Here is a 13,030-nt window from a genome sequence, read left to right on the forward strand (position 1 = left end):
CTCCTACTGCCCTTCTCTCTGGCCAAAATTAGTTTGTTCTCTGTATTTATAAATCTGATTCTGTTTTTTGTTTGTTTTGCTTTTTAGATTTCACTTACAAGTACAATCAAATTTTTTTTTCTCAGTCTGACCTATTTCACTTAGCATGTTGGCAAAATGGCAAAAATCTCAGCCTTTTTCACGGCAGTGTCATATTTCATAATATACCACATCTTTTTTCATTCACCTAGTGATGGATGCTTGAGATACTTCCATATTTTGGCTTTTGTAAATAATACTGCAATACACATAGGAGTGCATGTATCTTTTTGAATTAGTGTTTTTGTTGTCTTTGTGTAAATACCCAGTAGTGGAATTAAATGGGTCATATGGTATTTCTATTTTTAATTTTTTGAGGAAACTCCATATTGTTTCCCACAGTGGCTGTACCAATTTACATTCTACCAACAGTGCCCAGAGGTTCCATTCTGACAGGTGTAGGGTGATATTTTATTGTGATTTTGGTTTGCATTTCCCTGAGATTAATGATGTTGAATATCTTTTCATGTGTCTGTTGGCCATCTGTAATGTCTTCTTCAGAAAAATGTCTATTTAGGTCCTCTGCCCATGTTAAAATCTGTTTATTTTCCAGTCATATTTTTGATTATTTGATTAATAATTCTTCTCTTACATGCCTGGAAGGGTCATTGGGCCAAGGACCATGTCTTCACTTTGCTCCAGATCCTAGCATAATCCTGGCTTTTAGCAGGCTCTTAGTAGTAGCTAATATTATAGTATTATATAATATTTACTGAACTAGGTATTGTTTCAAATCTTTCATGTTATTAACTCATATAATTGTAAATATTTTTGGAATGATTGAATGACAATAAATGTTTTATCTCATTAGTCTCATCTCTCATCACTTTTACACTTGTATTTATTCTGTAGCCATACTACTTGTTAGAATTTATTTATCTTTTAGATTTTATTAATTTATGACAGCAAGGGAGAGGATCCTGGGATCATGACCTGAGCTGAAGGCAGATGCTTAACCAACTGAGCCACCCAGGTGTCCTAACTTATTATAATTTAAATTGGCTTTATTTGCTTTTGGTTCCATATCTTTGCATGTGCTGTTTCCTTTCGATACATTTCCTATCTGACAAACTCACATTTTCCCCCCTAAACTCAGCTCAAATGTCACTTCTCATCCCATAAAATTTTTCAGAGTTGTAGGTTAGATGAACTGCCTCAGTGCTTTCATACTAACTTATGTGTGTTTTTCTCATAGTACCAACTATATAATGTATTATAATTTTTTTTTTTTGCAGACATGACAGAACCAGTCTCTGTTTTCAGGGTTTTATAGAAAAACTTTTTTATAGGAAACTCTGATGAGAGTGCTAAAATTTTCATTGTTGGTCTTAGTAGCTATAAAATAAATATTAATAGAATGAATAAAAGTCTAAAATGGTATTATAGTGTTCTTTCCAAGTGTGAAGTTTGAGATCTGTTGGTATAACGCAACAATTTTTCAGACTGTGGAAACACAATGACTTCATTTTGAGGTTGAGAGAGAAACAGAATGGGAAATGATATTGATGAAAAATTAAAACACCCAATAATGATCACACTTTATATTTTAAACTGGTGGGGTATCAACAGGACTACCCCATTTGGTTGTATGGGTTGTGCCTTGCACAAAGATGCCTGGTTGAGAGGGTACAAGTAGAGACTGAAATGCACTCCATATTTCACTGTGCTCTTCAGGCTTGGACCACAGTGCTAGACTGCAGCTGCCCAGAGGCAGGTGTGCCTCTTTGTAATTGAAACATACAGAGGGGTGCCCTTTGACAATCACACAAAAGCTCAATATGGACTGGTAGTGGCCCTCAGGATCAAGAGATCTCCTCTCAAATTTTAGCCATTTTTTGTTTATTAGTTGATAGAAATCTTTAGACCTACATGTAGAAGACGTAACTATTTTTTTAAAAAATTTTTTATTTAGCATAACACCCAGTGCTCATCCCTCCAAGTGCTCCCCTCAGTGCCCATCACCCAGTCACCCCAACTCCCCTGCCCACCTCCCTTTCCACTACCCCTTGTTCATTTCCCAGAGTTAGGTGAAGACTTAACTATTATTTAAGAAAGGCTTACAGCTCATTCAGTATTTAATGGATTGATGGATTCAGATAACTCATCATACTCTCTTTGGCACATAATTTTTTGGTTTTAAATGCAGCTTGAAATAAGTGGGTTGTTATAAATAGTGGTGAGCAGTTTTTTTGGCTTGAGATTCTTTCCATTTTTCCCTGTTGATGAGAAACAGTCTTAAAGCATATATGTGTGGATAAAATAGTAGTCACACTGGAGACTTAGGCTGATACAAATTAGAGCCAGAATAGTCTGTTAATTTAAATATTTATTGATCATATCTCTCTGGTCATACTCATCTGGATATATATATATATATGCTTATTTAGATAATTACCATTCATTTCTTATAAGCATGGGTGGAAAATACTATTATGTAATAAAACAAAGACATGACACCAGTAGCTTAATTTTGACATGCAGTCTTTCTTCAGAGGAGATCCACCCTCAACTGTCCTTTTATAGTACTTGTCCTGTTCTGTTTTTTAACCAACGAATATACCCAAAGTGTCTCTACATTTCAAAACAATTATTTAGTTTTGGTTGTTGTTTCCAGGTGGGCATATATTTATCATTGTTTTACATTTTTAAGTTCATGTAATATGTACTTGATCTCTTCCTTTATATAGCCATGCTTAAGCATCAAATCAGGTGGGAATACTTCTAGAAGCTGATGAGTTTCACTGGTTTTAGGGCTTTTTATTTGGGGCTTATCTTAACCATATAGTTGTTTTTTCCATGGGAATCCCATGAGTCTTAGGATTAAGAGTACCTCCCCATCACATTTTGGTTATTTATTGCCTTTGCCAGGAAACAGATTATTATTGACCTCAGTCAATTTTTGTTTTGATCTGGGGTTTCTCATATCATGGCATATTCTTTAGTGGTTTAGAGTAGTGTAAATTTAGACTCCCAACCCACATGAGATGCTGGAGATTTTTTTACAGGAGATTTTCTTTTCCTCACTGCCTCTTGGGAATATTTAGGTCTCCTTGTTGTTTATCTGAGCCAGTGAATACAATATTTTAATCTCCCTTTCACAGGATTGAACTTCTTTAAACATCCCAGTTGTATTTGGTATCTAAATTCAAACTCTTGGGATGCCTAGGTGGCTCAGCGGTTTAGCACCTGCCTTCGGCCTAGGGGTGATCCTGGAGTCCTGGGATTGAGTCCCACATCGGGCTCCCTCCACAGAGCCTGTTTCTCCTCTGCCTGCATCTCTGCCTCTCTGTGTGTGTCTCTCATGAATAAATAAATAAAATCTTTAAAAAAAATAAATTCAAACTCTTCATGTATTATGGACCCAAGTTTTCTTTTGTGAATATGCATGAGCATTTAGATAAAGCACCTTGCCACTATGGGATCTGATACATATCCCTAAATAGTTGTAGACTTAGTACTCACTATTTCCTACTCTGGATTTCTGTGCTCACCTAACATTATTTCCTTTTCATATAACTTAGTCATGTATTTGTAGAATATTGTAGTTCATACAGCATCTCTAGGGACTTGCAGTATGATAGTTTCTGTGCTACCCAACTTTCCATTGTGTTGTAAGTTAAAGTCTTCTTAATGTAGTTGATAGTCCTATATTTTCTGCTGTGGTTACACTATTGCATCTTACTTCAAGTGTGTGTATATGTCCTAATAGTTAACATTGTCATGTTTGACCTTATACTGCCTCAGTTCAAATACTATAGCTTTCAGTACTTTTGGCTTTTGTGACCTGGACAAGTTATTTAATTTCTCTTTGCTTTCATCTTTTAAAGATAGGCAGATCAAGCATACACATGTTATGGAATTATTTTTTTAAGGATTTTATTTATTCATGAGAGACACAGAGAGAGAGAGAGAGAGGCAGAGATACAAGCAGAGGGAGAAGCAGGCTCCATGCAGGGAGACCAACCCAGGACTCAATTCTGGGTCTCCAGGATCAGGCCCTGGACTGAAGGTGGCGCTAAACCATTGAGCCACTGGGGCTGCCCTTGTTATGGAATTATTGTGAAGATTTTGGTTAATAAATGTAAAGCATTATAAAAGGATACTTATATATAAGGAACTGAAAAGTTATGTAAGTTCTTTTGAGTAAGAACTCAAAAAAAGTTAGCTATTAATATCATCAGCTGTTCAATGGATGGTTCCTTAAAGTTTGAAAAATGTTGAAATAGTTTCAATCATTTGAGATAGAAAATAAGGTAGAATGGAATTTTAGATATCATAAATCAGTCTTTATTTTATGTACCAATTCGTGCCAAGCATATCAATCAGCATACTTTATTTTGACTTTTCAGATAATAAGGAGGTGAATTTGAAAGATTTCTTTACAAGAATTAAAGAAAGTCCACATTTCAAAGACTCAATGGGTAAGTGAATACTACTGGTTAAAGACAAATGACTAAAATAATGAAATATTAAAAAAATTACTATCTAGAGGTCAGGTTTTTACTCTATAGTATCTATAGGTTTAAAAAGGATTTTGAGGGGATCCCTGGGTGGCACAGCGGTTTAGCGCCTGCCTTTGGCCCAGGGCGTGATCCTGGAGACCCGGGATCGAATCCCACGTCGGGCTCCCGGTGCATGGAGCCTGCTTCTCCCTCTACCTGTGTCTCTGCCTCTCTCTCTCTCTCTCTGTGTGACTATCATGAATAAATTTAAAAAAAAAAATTAAAAAAAAAAAAGGATTTTGAGCAGCTTATAAAAGACAAAGTGAGGAAAATGGGACAAAGTTATAACGGAGTGGAAAGAAATGAAATAGGGTTGATGAAGATACATAGGAAACATCTTTGCTGTTATTACAAAGTGCTAACCCAAGAGGCAGTAAGTTTTTCTTCATTCAGGGGGTTCTGGATGGGTGAATTAAATCCAATCGGGAAATTGGATGAAGCATAACTACTCTCTATTGTGTCATCTCAAATTAGGCCGCTGGAGTTTTCAGGTTTCCCCAACTGGACTGCCCATTGATTTCATTTATGGAAATCTTAACTTCAGTTAATTGTCTAATTCCTTGTGGTATTAATCTCTGTATCATTCATATCGTCTGCTTAAGGACATCATTTTGCCCCTGCTGTATAAAGACTATTGGTTGATCTTTGTCCCCGAAGTTCCTCTCATCATCTTTGAAATTAGGGAGACCATTTCAATACAGGCATCTTTTCCTAACCCCCATGTCTACAGAGAACACCTACCAAAGAACTTTCCACAGATGCAGACACCTCTGTTAATAATGTATTTCTAAATGCTTTTTACATTTTCTTTTCTTTTTTGCATTTTAATCTCTCTAAAATTAGTACATCTTTGTAACTGGTGGCATTATTTATCAGATGTACATTTTACACTTAATCTTAGCCCAAAGGCTGAGATGCAATTCAGATGTACATATGTATTGAGATATAATTCACATACCATAAAAGCATCCCTTTAAAGTAGACAGTTCAGTATTTTTAGGTGGATGGATGGTGATGTGCAACCATCACACTCTAGTTCTGGGACATTTTCATTGCCTCAAAAAGAAACCCTGTACCCTTTGGTAGCTATATCCACCTCTCCCCAGCCATTGACAACCACTAATCCACTTTCTGTTTGTGTTGATTTACCTATTATGAGTGTTTCATATAATTGGGATCATAGAATATGTGACTTTCATGGCAGATTTCTTTCATTTAGCATACTGTTTTCAAGATTCATCTGTATTAGAGCATAAATGAGTGTTTCATTCCTTTTTGTGGTGGGATAGTCTATTATATGGTTATACCACATTTTCTTTGGCCATTTATCAGTTCATAGATATTTGGGTTGTTTCCATTTTTTGGCTATTATGGATAATGCTGCTATGAACATTGGTGTATATTTTTTGAGTACAAGTTTTTGTATAGATGTATATTTTCATTTCTCTTCATCCCCATTCCTGGGGATGGAATTAATGGTCACATGATAACTTTGTATTCAGCCTGAGGAACTGCTGGAGTGTTTTCAAAGTAGCTGCCTCATTTTACGTTCTCACCAGCAATGTAAATTTTTTATATCCTTGTCAACACTTGTTACTGTCTAAGTATAGTCTAGTCTAACAAGGATCTCACCAGGGTTTGGTTTTGCATTTTCCTGATGGTTAATGATGTTGAACATCTTTTCATGTGTTTATTGGCCATTTGTATATCTTCTTTGAAGACATGTATCCTTTGCTTGTTTTGAAATTGAGTTATTTGTCAAGTTGTAGTTTATACATTCTGGATACTACAGCTTTATCAGACACATGATTTGCAAATCTTTTCTTCCATTTTGTGGGCCTTTTTTTCTTTCTTGGTGGTGGTGTCTTTGAAGTACAAAAGTCTTTAAATTGGGTGAAATTAAATTAATATTTTATTTTGTTACTTCTGAAGTCACGCCTAAAGATAATCCAGGATCATAAAAATTTATATTAATGTTCTCTTCTAAGAGTTTTATAGTTTAAGCCTTTTAATTTCAATCTTTGACTCATTTTGAATTAATATTTGTATGTGGTGTGAGATGGGAATCCATTGTAATTCTTTTGCATGCAGATATCCAGTTATCCCAAAATCATTTGTTAACAAGATTATTCTTTCCCCATTAAATGGTTTTGGCATCCTTGTCAAAAATCAATTGATCATAAGGGTATGGATTTATTTCTAGACTCTCAATTCCATTCCATTGATTTTTATTTATTCTTATTCCAGTACCACATGGTTTTGATTACTATAGCTTTGTGGTAAAGTAATAACCTAAGCAGTAATCTTTAACCCGAGCAGGGCATCAGGATTACCTGTAAGCTTGATCCACCTGGTTCTACTTTGGGTATGATGGAGTAGCTTATCAAACCAACTCTCCTGCTGAGAATAACTAGTAAAATCTGGACTAAATTAAACAGCGTCAAAAACCACAACTTTTTGAAGGCATTGGAAAGGAACCAAAGCTGTCAGGATTTATGGGGCTATAAGATAAATACAAAGAGCATGACTTGTAGCAGCAACAGCAGCTACTGCTGCTTCTTATCTATTTTGTCTCTGTAACATAACTTTAAGTGAAATAATGCAAATTTTGATATAAATTTATTTGTAATGCTTCACAGTTATTTCAGGGGCCATATATGGAGTATTATGTAGCCAAAGGTATAAAGTTGATCACTTACAGATGTCAACTTAAAAGGCATATTAGTTAAGAGCATGGGCTTTGGAACTATAGTGCCTGGACTTGAATCCTGGCCCTGCCACTCACTACCAATATATTCTTTAGTAAATCACTTAATCTCACCAATCTCAATTTCTTCATCTCAAAAATAGGGATAATAATGCCTGTCTTGGAATTATTATAAGGCTTAAATCGATGAAGCAGAAGTATTTGAAACAGTCTCTAGCACTTAGTAGGTTTTCAGTAACTGCTGGCTATTATAATACACAATGGCTTTTAAAACTATACGAGTAGTTTCATGTAAAATTCTTTTATGCTGGGGTGCCTGGTGGCTTAGTTGGTTGGGCATCTGCGTTTGGCTTCAGTCATGATCCTGGGCTGCTCAAGGGGGGATCCTGCTTCTTCCCCTCCCTTTGCCCCTCCCAATTCGGGTTGTCTCTTATGAACATGCACTCTCTCTCTCTCAAATAAAATCTTAAAAAAAAATATTTTATGCAGCCTAAGCTTATTAAGTGAAAGTGAATAATCTTATTTCTGCTGTTGGAATATTTGTCTTTGCTCTTTTTTTTTTTTTTTCAGCTACACAGCTACTCTTAGCTATCACCCAAATTCTCCAGAATGATCTAATTGATGTCTCTGACCTCAAGGCATTATTGATGAACAATGACTTTTGTGCAGCTAATGTTTTACTTAATGAAATATTAAGAAATGTATCTGAACGTGGTTAGTAGTTTAAATGCATTTATATTATAAAGGCCATCATCTATCTACCAGTGGGGGTGGGAGATGTATGGATGGGATACACAGCAAATGGAAGGCAGCCTATGGCAGTGACAGGGGGATGACTGGGGAATACCAGTGCTGCTCTGGTGTGCCAAGCCTGAGCCATATGAAACCAAACAGAGGCATAAGTCAGGGCCTAGTTTATCCCTGTAGGTGGTGGTGCTTGGGAGATGAGGTTACTTTGCGAACTGACTGGCATGGACAGTATTCGATCAGAATGCACGAAGTACAACAGAGTCTTTGAGGTCCTTTGCTGGGTGTTAACCCTTTGGAAGGTAAACTATGCTGATATCCAGGAATACCAGAGGATGCTACACATGGTGTTGGCTCAGGGAAGCAGATATTGATAAATGTACAAAATAATTTAATTATTTTAATGACTAGTATTGTTGAATATTATCTTTGCTGCATTTTCAAAACAGTTGGGAAGTAGTCTTTATTTTTCTATTCTCTGTAAGTGACTTTTTCTTCCTCAGATGTTAAGTAGAACTCTCACAGGTGAAGCCTTATGGGCCTAGAGTTTTATTTATGGGAAAGTTCTGGATTATTAATTTCTTAAATTGTATGGGATTACAAAAAAATACTATATTTTCTTATTAATTTTGGCAGGCTGTGTTTTTATAGGAATTTGTCCATTTCATATGAATTTTCAAATTTATTGGATAAAGTTGTCGTTGACATCTACTTTTTAATCTTTTTTGGTATCTCCCTGATCTGCAATAATATCTTCATTTCCATTCTCAGTATTAGTGATTTGGAGGAATTTTTTTTTACTCAGTCTCCATAGAATTTTTCTTTTCCTTTTTGCAAAATTGAGATATAATGGACATATAACATTGTGTAACTTTAAGGGTTATAATGCGTTGATGCATATATATTGCAGTATGATTATCACCATAGTGTTAGCTAACACCTCTATCACATCACATAATTATAATTTATTTTTTCTAGTAAGAATATTTAAGGTCTAGTCTCTTAGCAACTTTTAAGTATATAATATCAGATTAGGTTGGCATAGCATCACATTTCCAGAACTTACTCATCTTCTAACTGCAAATTTGTACCTTTTAACAACGTCTTCACAACTCACCACACCTCCTAAGTTGCTAGTAACTACCAACTACCAATGGTCACTACCATTTCTATGAGATTGACTTTTTTAGATTTCACAAATTAGTGATAAATACAGTATTTGTCCTTGTCATACAGGTGTTAGCTAACACTATGGTGATAATCATACTGCAATATATATGTATCAACGCATTATAACCCTTAAAGTTACACAATGTTATATGTCCATTATATCTCAATTTTGCAAAAAGGAAAAGAAAAATTCTATGGAGACTGAGTGAAAAAAAATACCTTTAAGCAAGCATAATGCCCTCAAGATCCATATATATATGCTACATCTGTTTATTCACCTTTTGATGGGCATTTAGGTTGTTTCCATATCTTGGCTTTTGTGAATAATGATGCAAAATACATGGGAGTGTAGATATCTGTTAAATATCCTGTTTTCATTTCCTTTAAATATATACCCATTAGGGGGATTGATGGATCATACAGTAGTTCTATTTTTAATTTTGGGGCAAACCTCCAACTGTTGTCCATAGTGGCTACGTCAATTTCCATTGCCACCAACAGTGTACAAGGAATCCCTTTCTCTATATCCATGCAAACCTTTATCTCTTGTCTTCTTGATGATAGCCACTCTAACAGGTGTGAATGATATCTCATTGAGGTTTTGATTTGCATTTCCCTGATGATTAGTGATGTTGAATACCTTTTCATGTCCTGTTGGCCATTTGAATGTCTTCTTTGGAAAAATGTCTATACAGTTACTCTGCCCATTTTTTCCATTTTTTTTTCATCATTTTGTTTGTTATTGAGCTGTGTGAATTATATATTCTGGATATTAACCCTTTATCAGATATATGGTTGGCAAATATTTTCTCTCGTTCTGTAGGTTGCCTGTTCATTTTGCTGATTGTTTCTTTTGCTGTACAAAAGCTTTTAAGTTGGAGCTTACTTAAGGCCTACTTGTTGATTTTTGCTTTTGTTGTTTGTGCTTTTGGTGTCACATCCAAAAAAATCATTGCCAAGACCATTGTCTGAAAGCTGCTTCCTTATGTTTTCTTCTAGGATTTTTACAATATCAGATCTTACATTTAAGGCTTTAACTCATTTTGAGGTAACTTTTGTGTAAGATGGAGGCCTAATTTCATTTTTCTGGATATAATTATCCAGTTTCCCAACACCATTTATTGAAGAGACTGTCCTTTCTCCATTGGGTGTTCTTGGATCCCTTGTCAAATATTAGCTGAATACATATGGAGGTTTATTTCTGGACTCTGGACATTTTTGTTCTTTTTCACTGCCCCATAGCCCATGAACATTTAATACCACAGATAAATATTTGCTGATGTACTGTGGCCACAAACCATAGTAACAGCTAAGATTTTTTTCTCTTTCTCTAAGAACTAGTTTTCCTCCTTGAAAGCCTAATTGCCCTCCAAGAGAATGTATGTCTTTAAAAAAAAAAAAGATTTATTTTTTTTTAAATTTTTGATAGAGAGAGAGACAGGCAGAGGGAGAAGCAGGCTCCACGCCAAGAGCCCAACGCGGGACTCGATCGCAGGACTCGATCCCGGGACTCCAGGATCGTGCCCTGGGCCAAAGGCAGGCGCGAAACCACTGAGCCACCCAGGGATCCCCTGTATGTCTTAAAGGTATCTAGAACTTTAATTTCTGATTATACTGCTAAATCTTGTTTTCTAGTATTTTACTTAGACTTTAACACATTTGTAAGGATTATTGGTCTATAGCCTCTTACCCTACCCACAATGTGGTTTTTTTGTTTGTTTTTGTTTTTTGTAGTTTTGGGGCAAGTAGAAGCTACTGAAGGGTTTTATTTCTTTATTTAATTTATTTTTTTATTATAAATTTATTTTTTATTAGTGTTCAATTTGCCAACATATAGAATAACACCCAGTGCTCATCCCGTCAAGTGCCCATCACCCAGTCACCCCCACCCCCCGCCCACCTCCCCTTCTACCACCCCTAGTTCGTTTAGCAGAGTTAGAGGAGTCTTTCATGTTCTGTCTCCTGAAGGGTTTTATTCAGAGGCATAACTAGAGTTTTTTTTTAAAGAGAAAGACCTCTCTTGCTGCATTGTGGAAAATAAATGTAGAGAAATGAGACTAATGACATAGATTTTTAATGATGTTGTAAAAACGTAGGTGTTAACTAGCCTTGTGATACATTCAAGAAGTATCTGGAAATAACTGAATGGAAATTGATAATCATATGCATGCAGAAGTTTAAATTTTTAAAAAAATTTTTAATTTAATTTTATTTATGATAGTCACACACACAGAGAGAGAGAGGCAGAGACATAGGCAGAGGGAGAAGCAGGCTCCATGCACCGGGAGCCCGACGTGGGATTCGATCCCGGGTCTCCAGGATCACGCCCTGGGCCAAAGGCAGGCACCAAACCACTGCACCACCCAGGGTTCCCATATGCATGCAGAAGTTAAGGAAGAAGGAATAGTATAGGCTGACTCCCAGGCTTTTCACCTTTATTATAACTTGACTATTACCTTCTGACATATTAATTCAGAAGCGGTAATTCTTTCAGCCAAATTTGACTTTGCATTACAGAAAATGGCAAGATTGCCATTCAAGAATTTTTAACTGAGTTCTGCAATACAGAATTCCTAGAATTGAGAATTCCTAACAGGTGAGTTTTAGTTAATATGTATCTATTGCCTACATCTAGAATGACAAGCAGTGGTTTTCATGTTAAAACAACACAGGATTAGATAGTTACCGTATGGATTAGAAAAAATATGAGGATAAAACAACACAATACTGGGTTATATAATTTTTGTTCAAATTGTATGGCAAAGATTGCTAAGCTTACCCCAAATTCAAAATTGTAGGTAGTTTTGCTCTAGTAGTGCTAGAAAATTACTAGATTATATTTATTCTCTGAGATTATTCACTAGGTATATCTGACCTGAATTTATTGGAGTCATTTATTTATAAATGATTAGAAAATAATTTTGAAAACTTTTGACAAAGCTACCAAAGTATACTTTATGCCTATCTTTTTTGTTTTTAATGTATCTTTAGCCACTCTCTTTACTACATTTATTTAGAGCAAATTTATGTTTATTGCAATGTAAACTTACATATGGTAAAATATGTATTTGAAAATAATGTCATGTAACTGTTATTAAACAGCACATAGAATATATCACCCAGGGCAGCCCGGGTGGCTCAGCAGTTTAGCGCTGCCTGCAGCCCAGGGCCTGATCCTGGAGACCCGGGATCGAGTCCCACGTTGGGCTTCCTGCGTGGAGGCTGCCTGCGTCTCTGCCTCTCTCTCTGTCTTTCATGAATAAATAAATAAAATCTTAAAAAAAAAAACAAAAAGAATATATCACCCAGATGTTCCCTTGTTTCCATGTGTAGCCCATTCGCTCCTTGAACCCTCATTCCTGGTAACTACAGATCTATTCTTTGACTCTAAAGTTGCCTTTTTTAGAATGTCACATGAATGAAATCACAACATATGAAGCTCATTTGAGTCTGGCTTTGTTCACAATGTATATTATACTTTATATTCATCAGCCATTTGCATATAACTTGTTTCATTTTATTGATAAGTATTATTTCATTATATGAATGTACAATTTATACATTTACCAATTGATAAGCTATTGAATTGTTTCTGGGTTTTGGTAATTATGTATATGTACTGCTGAAGCGAGAACTGGGTTTTGGTAATTATGAGTGAAATTCTATAAACATTTATATTTTTGTGTGGACATATCTTTTCATTTTTCTTAGCTGAATACCTAGAAGTGGGATTACTGGGATATATGGTAAGTGTATATTTAAATTGACAGAAACTGCCAAATATGAATTTATGATAGATAACATCCATTTATGATAAAAAATCTCA

The 13,030-nt window shown here is 35.5% G+C and overlaps 1 protein-coding gene across 1 annotated transcript in view; it reads left to right on the forward strand.

Annotated features, from left to right (window-relative positions):
* Positions 1–12,002, forward strand: part of EFCAB13 (EF-hand calcium binding domain 13) — an 88,648-nt gene extending 76,646 nt beyond the window's left edge. The window contains 5 exon segments of the mRNA XM_041726839.1: positions 4,428–4,499; positions 7,858–8,001; positions 11,722–11,794; positions 11,796–11,860; positions 11,863–12,002. Of these exon segments, the coding sequence (XP_041582773.1) occupies positions 4,428–4,499; positions 7,858–8,001; positions 11,722–11,794; positions 11,796–11,860; positions 11,863–12,002 (494 nt within the window).
* Positions 12,003–13,030: the final 1,028 nt, after the last annotated feature.

Source organism: Vulpes lagopus, chromosome 12 (genome assembly GCF_018345385.1).
Source record: "Vulpes lagopus strain Blue_001 chromosome 12, ASM1834538v1, whole genome shotgun sequence".
Lineage (NCBI taxonomy): Eukaryota > Metazoa > Chordata > Mammalia > Carnivora > Canidae > Vulpes > Vulpes lagopus.